The sequence below is a fragment of the Hyperolius riggenbachi genome, chromosome 3, assembly GCF_040937935.1.
Source record: "Hyperolius riggenbachi isolate aHypRig1 chromosome 3, aHypRig1.pri, whole genome shotgun sequence".
Classification (NCBI taxonomy): domain Eukaryota; kingdom Metazoa; phylum Chordata; class Amphibia; order Anura; family Hyperoliidae; genus Hyperolius; species Hyperolius riggenbachi.
In genome coordinates, this window is record NC_090648.1 from 215105569 (window position 1) to 215123124 (window position 17556).

Consider the following 17556-nt stretch of genomic DNA (forward strand, 5'->3'; position numbering starts at 1 on the left):
AGTAGAAATGATAAATCATCTGTCAAAATCAAGGGATAAAGCTAGTCATAACACATTCTACATTAGTATTGCCCTACTCAGGAAAGAGTTTTATTAAAGGTTAAGACTTCCTCCCAGGTTTAGACTGATTGCTATGTGTCTGCGTCTGTTGCCACTCAGGTTACATGCCTTCTTGAAAGTAATTGCAATGCATCCACTTTATTAGAATGCAAACGATTTCAGACATCGATTTTATAGAATCGATCAGAAGTCGATTCTTTCAAATCGATCGATTTGTGGCCGATTTTGATGGATTTGATCTGACAGGATGGAAGATCTAGGTTGATCTGCTGCTGGCAGCAGATCGATGGCCCATAGAGTTGCATTAGATCTAATGGTCCAATAATGCATTTAGATAGATTTCATTCTGAAATCTATTGGAAATCTGTTCCTAGTGTGTGGCACACATCATATAGATTCCTGTCAGATTCAACTTGACAGGCATCTGACGGAAATCTGATGGTTGAATCTGCTGCAAATCTATAAGTGCATGGCCACCTTTAAACCTGTAGTTACGAGCTAACCATTACATTAACAAAAGTTTTGGATAAGGCCAGGAAAGCCTAGGACATGGCTTTAGATAAGTTAAATTATCAAGGTCTCATGTCAATCAATGCCTGCTTACACTCTCACACCATACAATGCTACCCCTACTAGATTTGTGCTACCCAGTATAGCCATTCATTGTGGAAATACTAATCCTGGCAGTATCTAGTCTATTAAAAATGCTGTACTGTGCATAACTACTCAGAACTGTTCAAGGGGGGGGGGGATTGAGAGAGCGAGTGACCGAGAGCGCGCGCGCCCGAGAGAGAGAGAGAGAGAGGAGAGCGCGAGAGAGAGACAGTGAGACAGAGACTCAGGAGTATCTAGGAGTGCATTTCTTGGATCTTGGCCTTTTTGAAAAAGGAAAGCTAGTAACTGCTGCCATGCACAACAGCAGCAGTCAGAGGATTTACATCACAGGGTATAATTAAAGGGACTCCGAGCACCTCTCATGGGCATGCTGTTAAGCCAGACGACTACCAACAAAGTTGTGCTATGACCCCCTCTGGAGGAGCCTCTTGCAATGGCTATGCGTGCCACTTCCACTTCCTGCTTCATTCAGTGATGCACTTCTCTAACAAAGACAGGGGTGATCCAGAAGTTATAACATAGCCAAGATGGCAGGCGCGATTTTTAAATTGAAATCGAACGAAAACTATTTGGTGTAGAACAGTGACTCAGGCAAATGAAAGAAGAGCACAAGCTACAGAAAGGTATGCATCTTTAAAGCTAATGGGTACCACTTTAAAAATAAAAAAAAGTCAGGTACTCACCTAAGGAGAGGGAAGGCTCGGTCCTAATGAGCCTTCCCTCTCCTCTCCCGGTGCCCTCAGGGCTGCGCTGGCTCCCCCATTCGCGTCCGCCGCCGCAGGGATTTCTGAGGTCTTCGGGAGCACTCGGGCTCCATACGAAGCGCGCGAGTACGTCAGAGGGCACTCGCGCATGCGTAGTATGGAGCGGCCCGTCTTCGGGAGCCCAAGTGCTCCCGAAGGCTTCCGAAACCTCCCTTCGGTGGCGGAAGTGGCAGTATTTGACCGAACTGGTCAAATACTGCTACGGGGGGATCCTGCGCGGGACCGGGCACCGTGAGAGGAGAGGGAAGGCTCATTAGGACCGAGCCTTCCCTCTCCTTAGGTGAGTATCTGACTTTATTTTTAAAGTGGTAAACATTCACTTTAAGTACTTTGTAGTACTGGTCAGATTCTTAAAGGCATATCCATGAGAGGTGCTCAGAGTCCCTTTAATATAATTTCTAATGATAAGCTATTTGAGGTTAGTCTAATTACATGGAAAGTAATACAGATCCATTTCTGTAACTCAAATTACCCTTTACCCAGCAGGGCAACAGCAGCACAATTCACCAGTATATAAGTTTTAATAATTTTTCACCCAAACCCTAAAAACTATGTCACATGGTAATAGTTGACAATTTTATACCAAAAATGTATAGCACTACTCACCTGCCTGACTATGCTCTGGATAAGTTTATCCATAGTGAAGGCAATAAAGGCATGGATGGTAAACATCTCCCGCAGAGAGTCTTCATATTGGTTCGAGTCCATATTCCCGTCCAGCAGGTTCCGAACCATGTCTAAGAATGCTGGGTAGTAATCCACAGCCTCTATATCCACTGCAGAACAAGTTGAATAATATATTCTAACCAAGATATACACACAGTAAATTGTTCATATACAAAACTACAAAGTCCATTTGAGGCTTAAAGAGACACTGAAGCGAAAAAAAAAAATGATATTATGATTTGTATGTGTAGCACAGCTAAGAAATAAAACATTAAGATCAGATACATCAGTGTAATTGTTTCCAGTACAGGAAGAGTTGAGAAACTCCAGTTGTTATCTCTATGCAAACAATCCATTAAGCTCTCCGACTAAGTTAAGGCCCATACACACGTTGGATTTCCGCTGGGCGGATCGCTCAAACCCACTCTTCTCAAACGAACGATAGTCTGTACACACACCCGATTTAGCGGGCGAACGACAGGACGTTCAAACGACCAGTCGTTCGCGGAAATCCGACGTGTGTATGGGCCTTTAGTCGTGGAGAGGGCTGTTATCTGACTTATCTCAACTGTTCCTGGACTATTTACTTTTCCTCTGCTAGAGGAGAGTTCATTAGTTCACAGACTGCTCTGAAAGACTCATTTTGAATGCTGAGTGTTGTGTAATCTGCACATAATATAGAATGATGCAATGTTAGAAAAAACACTATATACCTGAAAATAAAAGTATGAGAATATTTTCTTTGCTGCTAATCTTCTAGTAATTATTCATAGTACACAACCAATTCACTAGATCATATATTTTTTTTTTCGCTTCAGTGTCTCTTTAAAGTGACACTAAAGCAAAAATAAACATGAAATAATGTATGTGTAGTACAGATAATTAATAGAGCATTAGTAGCAAAGAAAAATCATTTTCAGTTCTATAGCTTTATTTAGAACATTGCACCATTCTGTCAAATTTGAAAATTTAGAAACCACACTCTGAACTTTCCTGTAAGAAAACCTTAGCAAAGAAACTGAGAGACAGCTTGAGATGTTTAAGCTATTTAGAAAAACAGGACTGAGTTCAATTAATTTGGTCGAATAGCCCAGGGAAGCTCTTCTGCATAGACCTCAAGTGTGGTAACCCTTCCTGTACTGGAAGACACCACAAGATTTTGCTACATACCGTTCATTATCTCATAAGCCTATTTCTGCTTCAGATTTGCTTTAAGCATCGCACTCTAAAAATTAACTAAAATTGAAGTAATATAAATGAATACGCAAAAATGGACTACAACTGAATAAAAAGTAATACTTTCCTCTGTAAGATTTGCATGGACTGAGAAAAGCTATACCACATCTTGCAGAAAGTATTGAGAGATGATTAAAGATGTTTTGAAGTTGTAGTGTACAGATTTTAAAACTTCTAAAGTTGCCATTAGCCTGGCTGCTATGTTTATTCTCTCATTTCCTGAATTACTGGACCAGAGATTTTGCAGATAAAAAAAAAAGTTCTGATTTCTCTGACTACATTGGCTGCATGGTTGCCCCCAGAGTTTACTGACTGACTGACTGACTGACTGACTGGTTTGAAGGATCAGCATAACAGCAGGCAAGTTAGTGGTAGTTTCCATAGAATATAGCATCTGGCTTCCACATGCTGGTCCCTCTCCTGGTCAGGAATTCAATTATATAACACAAAGCAAGAATGTACAGGTGTATCTCATATAGATAAGATTACAAATGGTTCAAGCCATTAAAAACAAAAACTATGTGGAAAGCCAACTACTGAGAGCAAAATAAAAAACTGGAAAACAAAGGGGGAAATGGAAGGAACAGTAATGAACAGATTTTGCAGCATGGTTTTGTTTCATCATTGTAACTTACTTGGCTCCTTGAGTCGCAACTGGATGGCAGGACTGTCGTTCTTCTCCCTCTTCAGTCCAAGCACCTCTCTTTCCCACTCTCTCTCTCGCATTTCCTCCTCCACCTGTTTCTCTGCTTGGTTGTAAATTCGCAGTAGGCGAGAACAGAGGATCTGATGCAGGCGCAAAAAGATGTACCAGTTATTGTTAACATAGAACAAGTTGTATGCATCTTCCAAGCTCCTGAACTTCTGAGCTGCAGAGTTTCCGAACAGAAGTTTGGCTTTTGGGGGACTACTGCCCCCACTTCCCCCCACCCCATTGTGTTTCTTGGTAACCCCATCCTCAGTTTCATCTGTCTGTTCCTCCTCCTCTTCCTCAACATCAGACAGCTCTCCTCTCTGGGCAAAGAGCAGGTCTGGGATGAAATGATAAACGATCTGTTTGATCTTGTATTTGTCTTCTTTTTGAATACCAGTCTGTCGTTTCACATGGTGGATAATAAGAGAAGCTGCATCTTCTAGAATCTGCTTGTCCTCATACAGCAAAGTCAGATGAGGACCCGTGGGAACTCCAGAATTGTCTTCTGATGCTTGTTCTTGTCGCTGCAAAAATAAAGTATTGTCTGAGAAGGCAAGAATCTCGTATGTCTCAGGAAGTTTAACGTGGCATTAAATTGTGAAGAGACGGATAGGCCATTTCCGCTGCCGTACATCACAGGACTTTAATTTCATTGTCACCCTTTCCCCCAGTCTAAAATTTGCTTGGCAAGAAATGGACTTGTCATCTCAGACAGACATTTCCTAGGACATGCATTCATTTTAGCTGACTGGCAATATCCATTTACAGTAAAACATTTCCCAACTATTATAATTTTTCTTTCCTACACTCTGAATAGCACATGTAAAGGAAACTAGACGTGAAAATAAACTGAGGAGATAAACCGTTGTATCTATCCTCTTACTCCAATAAAGGACTTAGAATCCGGCTGTTCTATTTTCTGCGTGTCAGCCAAGAAAGGAATGTTTAAAGGAGTGGTTAGGTCAGAACATGAATAGGTATTGTATATACTGGTCATCCTCATTCCGACTGCATACTCAGTTGCCCCAGTGCTGCTCTTAATTTAGCTGCAATATGGCCTGAACTTGGCCGACCCCCATTGGGTCGGGACCGGGGAACCGGAAGATCTTTTTGCACATGTGCAATTGCCGAATAAACGTACTGAGCAGTATCACTGGCATGACGCTGTGGCCGTGCTCCCAGTAGCCCAAGTGCAGCACGCACACTCCCAGCATGCATCCTGTGGAAGGGGATATCTTCTTTCGGTTCACAGGTCGGGTGAACCGGAAAAAGGAGTGTGGAGGGGGTGGGGATGTTGGGAGTTTAGTGGACCGAGGACGCAGTCGGTGTCAGGATGGAATGAGGATGACCGGAGGAAGTGAACCCTGTAGTAATCAATGGATATTGCATGGTGATCAGTCACTTTATTATATGAAGTTTAGATTAAGGCTAGCATCACACTGCAGATCGGTGGCAGCTGTGCGGCCCACCAAAAATAGGCCTTCAGAGATTACCGCATTAGTACGCGGCAATCCCTGTCTGGCATCTGGCCAAGCAGGAAGTGAAGCTCACTTTCTGTTGGGGAAACAAGATGTGTGGAAGTATATTGCTAAAAACTGCAGCGGGCTTTTTAAATACACATGCGTTACCACAGACTTCCATAACTTCCGGTCCAACGCAGATCACCACAGGAGTCACGCAGTAACTTGTGTGTACGCACGTTAGATAGGGCACTTCCGGCGCAGTGTACCGCAACCTGGTGAGTGTGAACCACCCCACAGACTTTCATTAGGCTGCGGTGGAGGCTGCACCAGTGTAAAAAGGCTCATAAGGATTTCAGAGGTGAACAAAATGTAGCTTTACTCACCTGGGGCTTCTTCCAGCCCCCTGAAGTCATTTGTCCCTCGCCGCAGCTCCGGTCTTCTCCTGGGTCCCAGTTTGTTATCAATAAGTATATAGCAGATTTTACAGCAAATGAAAAAAGATACACTAAAGCATAAATAATATAAATGCAGCACTACAAACATTCGCTCAGGTGCGATACCGATTTGTCCGCCTAAATTATTATTATAGATCAATATAGCACCAGTATATTTCCAAGGTGCTTTATAAAATTGAAAACTGAACATAAATGTACACAGCGCACTCACCTCATCATAGATGCTCTCTATTTCATTGAGCAGACTCTTAGAGCGCAGAACCTTCGTGTCAATCTGTTTGTAGTTTATACCCTGGTGGTCTAGCGATTTCAGGTAGTACTTTTCATTTTGCTCTCGCCAGACCTTGTTGAAGCCTCGCTGGGCTTCCCTCCATTCCTCTTCCTTCATTTTTAACCTGCAAACATTAAACCAGTCGTGTTAAAATTATAACTACACTCATTTTAAAAAGGACCAATCTTTACGAAAAATTTTACAAAATTTAAAATGCATACATACAAAACAATGCACTATAAGTTACTATCACTTACTACTGTAAGTGATAGTAACTTATAGTGCATGGTTTTGTATGTAGGTAGTAAAAAGCTGCCAGATCTTGTACTAGTTTATCTCCTCATAGGAGTTTACCAGTATCACCTTTATAAATACTCCCTAAGAATGATTTGTACAAAGAGGTTAGCCAGTATCCCTACTCATCTGCACACTATTTAGGCACGTGGACTGAAAGAAATAACTGAGAATTCTCTATGTGGAGATTAATTAGTCCAAAACCTGACAGATCTGTCATTTTCACTAACTATTTTAAGTGACCGCAACATAGGGAAAATGTAATTTACAGTACATTTTACTAGGAGAAATGTATATGCATCTACTTTAATACAGTTGCCTTTTACATAAACAAAGAACAGTTCTGAAACCACACGCAGGTCAGCACTATAGACACGTTTAGACCTGGGACACACGTTCCATTGCAAAACACTCAAAAAAGGAAGGAGAAAAAAAAAAAGCATTTTTTAAAAAGCGGAGTGATTTCAAGAGCAGTTTCAGGGAAAGCCATTTTGACCCCCGCTGTGCACAATGAAATCCCTTTACAAATGCTGCACGCATGGAAACTGGGATTTCAGTAAGTCACAATCACTCCTGCGGGATCACCTACATTGACTTTCATTAATCTAGCACTTTTTGAAATCGCCAACAATTCCAAAGGGTGGCTGAAAGTGCTCTAGTGTGGTCCAATGCCTCACTCTGCTTTTAAAGGGCTGTGGATTTAGCTAAATGTCAAACCTAAAAACTTCCATCTATTGAAGAAACCATGTTTCCCTGAAAGTAAGCCCTTGCAGGAATTGAGCATAATCGAAATACAAGCCCTACCCTGAAAGCAAGACCTAGTGACAGTAAGAGGGAAAGTATGGCAACTTGTGTTATTACCAGGGCTGTGGAGTGGGTACAAAAATCTTCCGAATCCAACTCCGGGTGCCCAAAATTGGCCCAACTCCGACTCCTCAGTCTAATACTTAAAGAGGTTCTTTCGCGAATGAGGAAAAAAATAAAAAGTGGTTTATGCATAAACTATTAAACGTCCTAAAATAGCGTAAAAAGTTTTTTTTTAAAAAATGAATGGTTTCATCAATACAACATGTAATGTGAATAGCGACGGATGACGGACTGGGAGGCTAATCCATTTGTTAAGGTTTTTTTTTTATTTTTTCAACTTTCATTTCACAACCATAACTGCTGCCTATGTCGTTTTCTGTGGTAAAACCCACTTCTAGCAGGAATTGCTGTAATAGCTATAACAGCTGAGCTCTGTTGAGCTCCTCAATGTGTTTACATTGTTGCCAGGCAACCACACAGACCCCAGTGCAGGGAGTCATTTGTGCAAAGAGTCATAAGCTGCTGGGAGAATGAGCCAGAATCAGTGCCATCTACACCATATGATTCTTCGTCAGATTCGAGTCAATATGATTCAATTCATTGATCTGACATGTCTGATTCAAAATTGAATCAAATCATGAATCGGACATGTCAGATTGAATCAAATCGAATCATATTGATTAGAATCTGACAAAGAATCATATGGTGTAGATGGGACTGATTCTGGCTCATTCTCTCAGCAGCTTATGACTTTGCACAAATGACTCCCTGCACTGGGGTCTGTGTGGTTGCCTGGCAACAATGTAAGCACATTGAGGAGCTCAACTGTTATAGCTATAACAGCAATTCCTGCTAGAAGTGGGTTTTACCACTAAAAACTACATAGGCAGCAGTTATGGTTGTGAAATGAAAGTTAAAAAAAAAAACCTTAAATGGATTAGCCTCCCAGTCCGTCATCCGTCACTATTTACATTACATGTTGTATTGATGAAACCATTCATTTTTTTTTTTAAAAAACAAAACACTTTACACTATTTTAGAAGGAAGTTTAATAGTTTATGCATAAGCCACTTTTTATTTCCTCATTCGCGAAAGAACCCCTTTAACAGGGCTGTGGATTTTGTACAAAAATCATCCGACTTCTGACTCCTCAGTTTATGAAATCAACGACTCCAACTGCGGGTGCCCAGAATTGCCCCGACTCCCGACTCCGAAGCTCTGGTTATTACTGGAGTCGATTGCCTTGCAGGCAGGACTATGGCTCAGTCATTGGCCTAATAGCGGAGCCATGGTGCGCCTGCCAGACCATCAGCTCCAGTAGAAACACAAGTTGCCGTACTTCACCATAGGTTAAAGCTTTGGGACACAGTGGCATAGAGCTGGGGGTAAGAAGGGGATGCAGGGGACATCAGAGAACACAGGGACAGTGCGGCATGGAGCTGGGGGTAAGAAGGATGCAATGGGCCATCAGAAGAAAGAGGGACACAGGAGGACACTAAAGATACAAGGGGGCACATAAGAGGTGGCTCTAGCAGAGGAAGTGGTGGCACAATGGGGAAAGGAACGTGTATGTTACATATGTATGAAACATAAAAGACATCACTGAAAATAAGCCCCAGCACACGTTTTGGAGCAAAAATTAAATATAAAAAACACTACTTTTCAGGGGAACACAATATGCTCTTTTTTCAAGTGACCTCAAGGGGGGGGGGGGGGGGAGGGGGGCTGAACTTTGCACATGCAGATCTTGCCCCATTCCTCCATTTCTTTTTTTTCTTATAAATAACACTTACTGGTTTCTGATCCCCAAAACGTAGTAGAATACAATGTGTGCACTCAGAGCTCTTTGCTCTGAGTTTACAGTTAATAACAGCTGGCAAGAGTTAAGCTGAAGTGTATCTAGACTAGTCTGACCTGCTTTTGACATTTGGATCAACCCCTGACTGGTGGAAAGGGTATTAAAACTTTCTTCTTCCAGTACATCATATGAGCATTCAAAACACTTTTTTTTTTTCAGGTGGTCTTTTGCATTGTACTAAATGTGAAAACAAAAAGCAAAAAAAAAAAAAAAAACAGGTGGCATTACAGATTTGGATTTTACATTGCATTGTAGATTTCCCTTGTCTGTAAAACACAGGATAATATGTAAAAAGGCTACATCAGAATAAGGAGTTTATGCACTTTGATGTCAAAGTAAAGTATCTTCACTGATGGTTTTGCGCCTTTACAATTCACTGCAAGCGCTATGAAACATAAGAGAGACAGAATAGACTGGAGACTGAATGATGCACTTCTACGCTGTAATCTTCTAGAGAAAAGGGCCATTTCTGGGACGGTGAGGAAGAAGACATAAGCAAAAAGAAGTTACAACACACTTACCTCTTCAAAACAATTGGGACGGCAACAGCTGGATTTTTCTTCAGACCATCTATAATGTCAGCAGCCTTATCGGCATATATCCTCTGAAGAGCTTTCCTGTGTATTACTTCTGATGAACCGCCCAGAGTGTTGTCCAAACGAAACTTTGCCTGGTCTTCTGCAGATAACCGAGACAGCTTCTTCTGAATGGTCTCCAACACACGGATAGTAGCTAGATTGGTCTCCAATACAACATCCAGCTGAGATTAAGGACGCAACAGAAATTAAAGCTTACGCTTACATTTTCCAATGAAGTACAGAAAGTAGTAATGAGTGGAAAAGAAAAAAAAAAAAAAAAAAGGAAGCAATCAGCACAAAAGGAGGTCAATGCAGGAGAGAGGGTTACCCATACTAGTACTCTGTAGACTGACTCAGTTTATTAATGGAAGTGGGAGTTTTGTTTCACAGGGATCATATTCCCCAACAAATTTCAAACAATAGCATTGCATTTTTGTCAGGAGTACTAAGCTGTGGCTGGTGATTGGACTTTCTCCATGGCATCCTTCAACATTTGGCTGGAGAAGTGCCATTAGACATGCAAACAACAGTTTGCCTGTATGCGCCTGTAACCACAAGCACTACTGACTTGACGGCAAAAAGAAAAAAGTAATTAAGTTTCAGACAACCAAGTGATGCCCGCACAGGTTTTTTCCTCCATTTGCACGTGACTTGCATGAAACATTTTGCCATGGCTGACTGTCACCCGACTACTTTGCCCTCAGGCCCTTTGGGAGGCCTCCTCCTCCTTATAATAGTACACATAGCTCACCTGAGTTCATTATGAACTGTCACAATCTGTTGGCAGACTGCCAAAACAACCAGAAACAAATGTTTCAGCCAGCAAAAAGTGTCTGAATGGGGCATTATTCAAGGAAGATGGGATTTGGTGCAGCAGGGATCATTTTGCACCTTTGACATGTGTGCTTAGCTCAGGCTGGAAGTATGTACTGTACAGTGATTAAAATGAGGGAGGTGGGAGGCTTAGAATACTTAAAGTGTACCTGAGATGTAAAACAGGTGTAAAAACAACTGTCCAAAATTGCACAGGGCTGGAGGAAGCCCCAAGTATTTTCCATCTCAGGTTTACTTTAAGGCACAATGGCCATCTTCCCGCACGCATTTCTTCAGACATAGTGTACAAAACTTTGCAAGCACACAGATTGGATTTCACAAATAAAAGCAATAACCTAGTGAACAGACTAATGCTGGGAATACACAGTTCGTTGCAGACGCTCAATTCTCCTCTCGATAGTTTTTGTCGCTCGATTCTGCAGTCAATTCTCTTATCGTCCACTCATTTTTCTTTTCTTTTTCCATTCACTTCTCTCAGAAATAGAGGATCGAAAGGGAGATCGGACATGTCGGATATTATCTATCGAACCATCTAATCAACTCAAAAACGAAACGTGTATTCCCAGCACAAGAGACGGAAAAAATAAATAAAAATCCTCACCTCAAACCTCTCATCCTCACAGCGGTAAATGTGCTCCTCATACTGAGTCTTTTTAGAGCTAACAAAAGTGGAGTCCTCTGACCAGGAAGGAAAAGACACCCAGGTATCATTCAAGACCTGTGTATGCATGGAGAGAGGGGGTTAACCACCAATGTATTGTTGCCACAGATTTATTGCATTCATCTTTTAAAGTTCCACTAGACGCAACGGTGCTTTACTTAGTTATAACAGATTATATATACCAATTTTGCCTTTGAAACAGTGACAATCATCATGTCCTTACATCAATTATATATACTCACTACAGATAATTTCATTACATACTGTTAGTCTGCCAATGAGCATGAGCAGTGTTTCCAGCAGACAAATCTAGCATGAAAAAACCATGGTGAATGATGAAACTATTTATAAACTGGGTGGTCTTGCCATAGATATTCAGACCAGTTATTTGCAGAGTGCAGAAGCAGTGCTTCTTGCAGCAAATTGTTGGCCAATAAGTATTTATATGGTGCTGACATCTTCTGAAGCACTTTACAGTTAACGGTTTTCTCAGAAAAGCTCACAAGATAATACCTGCCATAGTAAGAGTCCATTGTAACCATCCCATTCCGAGACCAATTTTTTGGGGTGAACCAATTAGCTGATCAGTAGACGCTTGGGATGTGGAAAGAAACCAGTGTCCAGAGGAAATACAGAAACTAACCCTGAGTGAGTTCTAAGATGCTTTATCTAAACTCTGGAAAATCTATGAAGTCCTCTTACTAAGGAAGACAAAGTATAGCATAGATATCAACATAAATGGGAATACTATAATTGAACTGAAATAAACGTCTTGAGACATATGACTGATAACCTGTGGATGTCTATTTTACTTATCTGAGATTTCAATATATCATACATATGATTCCTGGGAATGTTCATTGTTCATTGTACATGGTTATTTGTTTAAATTATGTTTTGTTGTTATTGACTGACAGATTTAGCTACTTATTTAGCTAATTTAGTCTAGTTCAGTTATTACTTAATAGCTGCTATGTTAATAAAGATGCAGCCCCATAAGGATTGAAGGTCACAATACATACAATCCCCAACATAAGATATCTTATTAGATTACATTGATCTACATAGGTGCCCTCTTTTTGGGAACATAGGGATATTTATTCCCTATCCCAGACAGAAAGGTACCTGGTACTAACAATATACAAACAAAACAAAAACAAAACAAACCAAACAAATATAATGCAACAAAAGTAATTACTACTCATAATAAATAATAGGACATTAAGTAATTCATAATACATCATAATACTTCATAATTTCTTGACCAAATACAGAGGTCAACACTGGAAACCTGTCTGTAACCTCTCCAGACTTTAACCTGGATCGGACTATCCTGGAGCTTGTGCCATACCTACCTTTTCCCACCAATCAGAACAGTGGACTGTCTGGAATCTCTGAAGGGCGGTTCATTCCCCCATTTTTCAGACAGCCAAGTTCAAATCGAGATCTAATTTAATAATTAATTATTAGGTTCAAGGTACAAGCTTTGAAGACCCAACTACCTAATCTAAAATCTGGAGGACATAGGCTACAACATATTTCAACATAACAGAAGTGATTTATATATGAGCAACACTCTACTAGAAATAAATCAAAGAATTACATATAACATCCTTACCATTACTATAAAAACTCCGTTGATTGTATAATACACAAGTTACTTTAACCTACTACACTGTATATTGTACCTTATGTACCTTTACTCATTTGTACTGTAAACTTTATATTTTATACTGTCAACTGCATTATCAAACATTCAATGTCATAATGTGACTATGTATACTTTGAAATTCTTTAATAAAAATTATTGAAACCGACAATACAGAAACTATGCAGATAGCATCCCAAGCGAGGTTTAAATCTGGGATGCTAGGGGTACAAGGTCTGATGATAGCCCCCATGCAACAGTGCTGTTGGACACATTCCGTAATATGTCCATGGGTGCCCTTAAATTCATGCCACAACTCATGGTTTAACTTAAGATCTTCTTTGGCTTACTTTAAGAATAAAAAAACCTCCAAACAAATAGGATGTTTGCAAATACGACAAGCCTGCTATATGTATGTATGTATGTATGTTGTACTGCTTTGACATTTCGGTTTTAATAATTTTACACAAAATGTGTTAACAGCAGAAACTGTAGTAGCTGCTTGGTACCCATCTCATAAGATTTTATATACACGTGTAGAAACCAAAAATAGAACAAATCTTACTCTTTCAGAAGCTCTCACCTCTTTGCAGAGTGGCGTTCTCCCTGTGCACTTTGGCTGTTGGAAGCTTTTAGGCAGCGCTCTGTAGCTGGATCCCAAGCGTTTGCATGAGGCATAGTCAATTTCCATCGCAATGCCTTCTGTATTCCTTTCTTTTGGGAAGGTTTCCATGTGCGAAGACTCCTTGTAACCCAAGAAGTTTTTAAACCAGGTGAACAATTCAGGGAACTTCCTGTAATTTATAAAGAAAGGAAATGGATATAAAGATCACAAAAAAAAAGAAAAAAAAAAAAGGATAAAATCATCTACATGCAGTATTGGAGAACTTGCACATGCATAGTAATATTACACCCGTTCATGCTTGTGAACATCCAGTAGTGTGATAGAAAAAGAACGGATGGAACAATGGAGGCCATGGACAGTTGTCAGGGCTTATATACACTCATAGGAACCTCAGACTGAACCTAAACACCACAATGAAGTGTAGAATTAAAGGGATACTATTGATTCACATATTTTTTTCAATTGACACAGGAATTGTTTGGGAAGTGCTGCTAAGTACTGGTGTATACATTTTAGTAGCAACTTCTTTGTTTACGGTTATCAAAATACTTTCTAACTTTACTGACGCCAAAACTGACGGCTGACTGAGCCATGAGGAGAGGGGAAATTCCCCTCACACTTGATAAGTTGACTAGGTGTGTGTGTGTGTGTGTGTGTGTGTGTGTGTGTGTGTGTGTGTGTGTGTGTGTGTGTGTGTGTGTGTGTGTGTGTGTGTGTGTGTGTGTGTGCGTGTGTGTGTGAGTGAGAGAGAGAGAGAGAGAGAGAGCTAGCTCCCAACAGCTGCAGCTCCTGTGTTTCTGACTGAAGTGTCTGAAGAGAGCAGAGGAAATGTAACTAATTGTCACTGTTTTTGCTTTCAGTGTTTGATATTTGCTTTCTGTAGTCTGATATGCAACTCTGGCTGTGCATTGAAGCAGACACCCCTTCTGCAATTGATTTGTCCCAATATAGCTAAATCCTACCCTCAATAAAATTACAGCTTTTGCCTCTGATATTTAACAGGAAAAGTAGGAAAATGTTTACACAGCTACTTAGACATTATTTGCACACTGTCATTTTAGAACACTTGGGTATCGATAGTATTCCTTTAAGTAGTCTTTAACCTCCCTGGCAGTAAGCCAGACACTGTCAGGCTAGTCGCCGCAGGCGATCACATGGCCCTGGGAGGATTTTTTTTTTTTATTTTTTTTTTATTATAAGAATGGTTTAATTTGGTTGAGCTAGCACTTTGCTAGCTAACCATGTCCCTCAAATCCCTTCGGTCCCCTCCAATCGCCCCCGATCACCTTCGGTATACATAACCCCCCCAGTTACTGTATATTCCTGCGTATAAGACTACTTTTTAACGCTTAAAAATCTTCTGAAAATTGGGGGTTGTCTTATACGCCGGGTGTCATTGATACAGGGTGATACGTCCTATCCTGTTACCGCCGCTCAGATCTCACTGCTGAGGACTGTAGTGAAGCGGCGCAGGCGCATATATGCGAGATCTAAGAGGCAGAAAAGGAGGTAAATAGGATACAAGGGTGGGGCAGGTGGGTGAAAGAGGTGTGTTTTATGGGCACAGCGCGATCTATTCTTCCATACCGCTCTGATAAACCAGTAGACAAGGAGAGCTGACCAATCCACTTATGGAGAGGGAGAGTTGACCAATCCAACCAGTCAATTGACTTTATACTGTTATATGCTCGGTAACACATACAGTACAGCACCAGAATATGTCCATATATAGCACCAGTATATGATTTTTTTATTTTTTATTTTAATGTGGTGTGCGTTGGAAGAGGGGTAGTCTTATACGGCGAGTATATCCCAAACTCTATATTTTAACTGGAAAAGTTGGGGGGGTCGTCTTATATGCCGGAATATACGGGTAATTTTGTAAATGGATGTAGATGTGCAGATAGGATAAAATTAAGCAAAGTCTAATAGAAACCGTTGAAACTTACGCAAGAAAAGGAGAAACCAACTGTACAAGTTCTGACCGTGAGATAACTTCTTGGTTAAAGATCACCAGACACCGCAGGAAGTTGTCATAGGCTTCTGTACTTCGAAGAGCTTTCCGAACCTGTAAAAGGGAAAAGATATGTTGACATTGAAAGATGGCAACTGTTGTGTATCATCTCCAAAACACCCACACTGATTACATTTATAGCACGAAAAAACACACAGCTGATACATAGCTATACTGTGTATTTTTAAATGTTGTACTTTATACAGCACTGACCTCTTCTGCAGGCCTTTACAGAGCATACGGTATATACTTTAGTCATGTCACTAACTGTCCCTCACAATCAAATCTCTACCATAGTCACATGTAGGGATGGGCAAGGTTTAGGACAGTGATGGCTAACCTTGGCACTCCAGCTGTGACAAAACTACAAATCCCATCATGCCTCTGACTCCTGCATGTATGCTTAGAGCTGTCAGAGTATTGCAATGCCTCGTGGGACTTGTAGTTCCACCACAGCTGGAGTGCCAAGGTTAGCCATCACTGGTTTAGGAGAACTTAGAGAGACACTGAAGCAAAACTGAAGATAAACAGCAATTCAGTTATAGCAAGCAGAGCACCTCTGAGGTGCTCTGCTTGCTATAACTGAATTGCTGTTTATCCCCTGCTTATTGCCTGAAGAAGTGGGCTGTGCCCGCGAAACGCGTTGCATCTTTGGGGTATTTTCAATAAATGTGTATATCTATATATTTACAGTCCTTGGTGTCTGCTGTAACGGAGGCGAGTCCACCACTTCCTCCCAGCAATTTTCTTAAAATTGTATGTACTTTTATCCTTCTGGCGCCTCTGTTCACCTACCAATATATTTGAGTCCACCCCAGGTGGAGGGGTGATCTACCCCCTTTCTTCCTATCTACAGAGAGCGACTTCTTAATCCTGAGTGAGGACAGGTCTAATCTCCTCACCTGCCTAATGAGTGGTTACCTAGGTGGTAACCCGCGTTTGTGAGTATTACCATCTCACTGTTTCATTTATCCAATCAATTTTGACATACTACACCATATTGGGCTCTCGATTTCTCTTCAACATTGAGCTCTGCGACTTTGAAAGTCGTGGAGAGCTCCGACTTCTGATTGTTGTTATCTCAACTGTATTGTGTTTTTCTTTTGCAGAAACCAGTTCAGTACAGGTCAAAAGTTCACTGCCTGTTCTGCAAAAACTTTTAGAATGCTGATTAAATATGTAAACTGCAAGTATTAGAGAATGATGCAATGTTCTATATAAAAAAATAAAAATAAATAAATAAAAGCTGTATAACTGAAAATATTTTTTTTGCTACCAATGGTCTAGTAACTACCCCTACTACACAACCAATTCATGATGGCATATTTTTTTTTTCGCTTCAGTGAATCTTTAAGGAGAAGCATGTGATCAGGTTGATCAACTGATAGATTTGTAAGGTTCTGATTTGCTGTGATGACTTCCTGGTTTAAACATGACCATGATCAGCCAATCAGAGGCTTACAAATCTATCAGCTGATCAAACTGATGACATGCTTCTCCACGAGTTCTAAGCATTCCCATCCCTGGTCAAATGTCCATCATAGTCTAATGCCTGAGTGATCAGTTACTGGGCCTGAGCCAGCTATGTAGAGATAAAACTCAAGGGGCTTCAGATTTGCAGCAATGGCTAAGGGCTCGTTTCCACTAGTGCGGTGCGAATCCCTGGGATTCCACCGCTGACGAAATCGCATGCGGATGAGATTCCGCGTGCGTTTTTTGCCGCGATTTCGCATAGGCAGGGTCTATGCGAATTTAACCATGTCACTGCCTGACTCAATTTGTATTACTTTTCATGGCAAAAACGCACGTGCGTTTTCCCTATTAAATACATGGGCTGCGATTCGCCTGCATTCCTCACGCAGGCGAATTCTGCAGGCCCTACCGTGCAGAAAAATCCTGCACAGAAAAACGCACGAAAACAATGACAAGTGGAAACAGTCCCATCCACTTTCATTGCCTATGCGAATTCGCATGCAGGCCACGCATGCGAATTCGCCCTAGTGGAAACGGGCC

General features: G+C 41.0%; 1 protein-coding gene across 9 annotated transcripts in view; it reads right to left on the reverse strand.

The window, feature by feature from the left end:
- The window catches only part of SIN3A (SIN3 transcription regulator family member A), a 111271-nt gene that overhangs the window by 35539 nt on the left and 58176 nt on the right, over positions 1-17556 (reverse strand). For all 9 annotated transcript variants that reach the window (XM_068275704.1, XM_068275705.1, XM_068275706.1 and 6 more), the window contains 7 exons: positions 15479-15597; positions 13488-13698; positions 11197-11313; positions 9705-9943; positions 6165-6348; positions 3977-4559; positions 2046-2215 (listed from right to left, as the gene is read on the reverse strand). In XM_068275704.1, the coding sequence (XP_068131805.1) occupies positions 2046-2215; positions 3977-4559; positions 6165-6348; positions 9705-9943; positions 11197-11313; positions 13488-13698; positions 15479-15597 (1623 nt within the window). The remainder of the gene's footprint in view (positions 1-2045; positions 2216-3976; positions 4560-6164; positions 6349-9704; positions 9944-11196; positions 11314-13487; positions 13699-15478; positions 15598-17556) is intronic.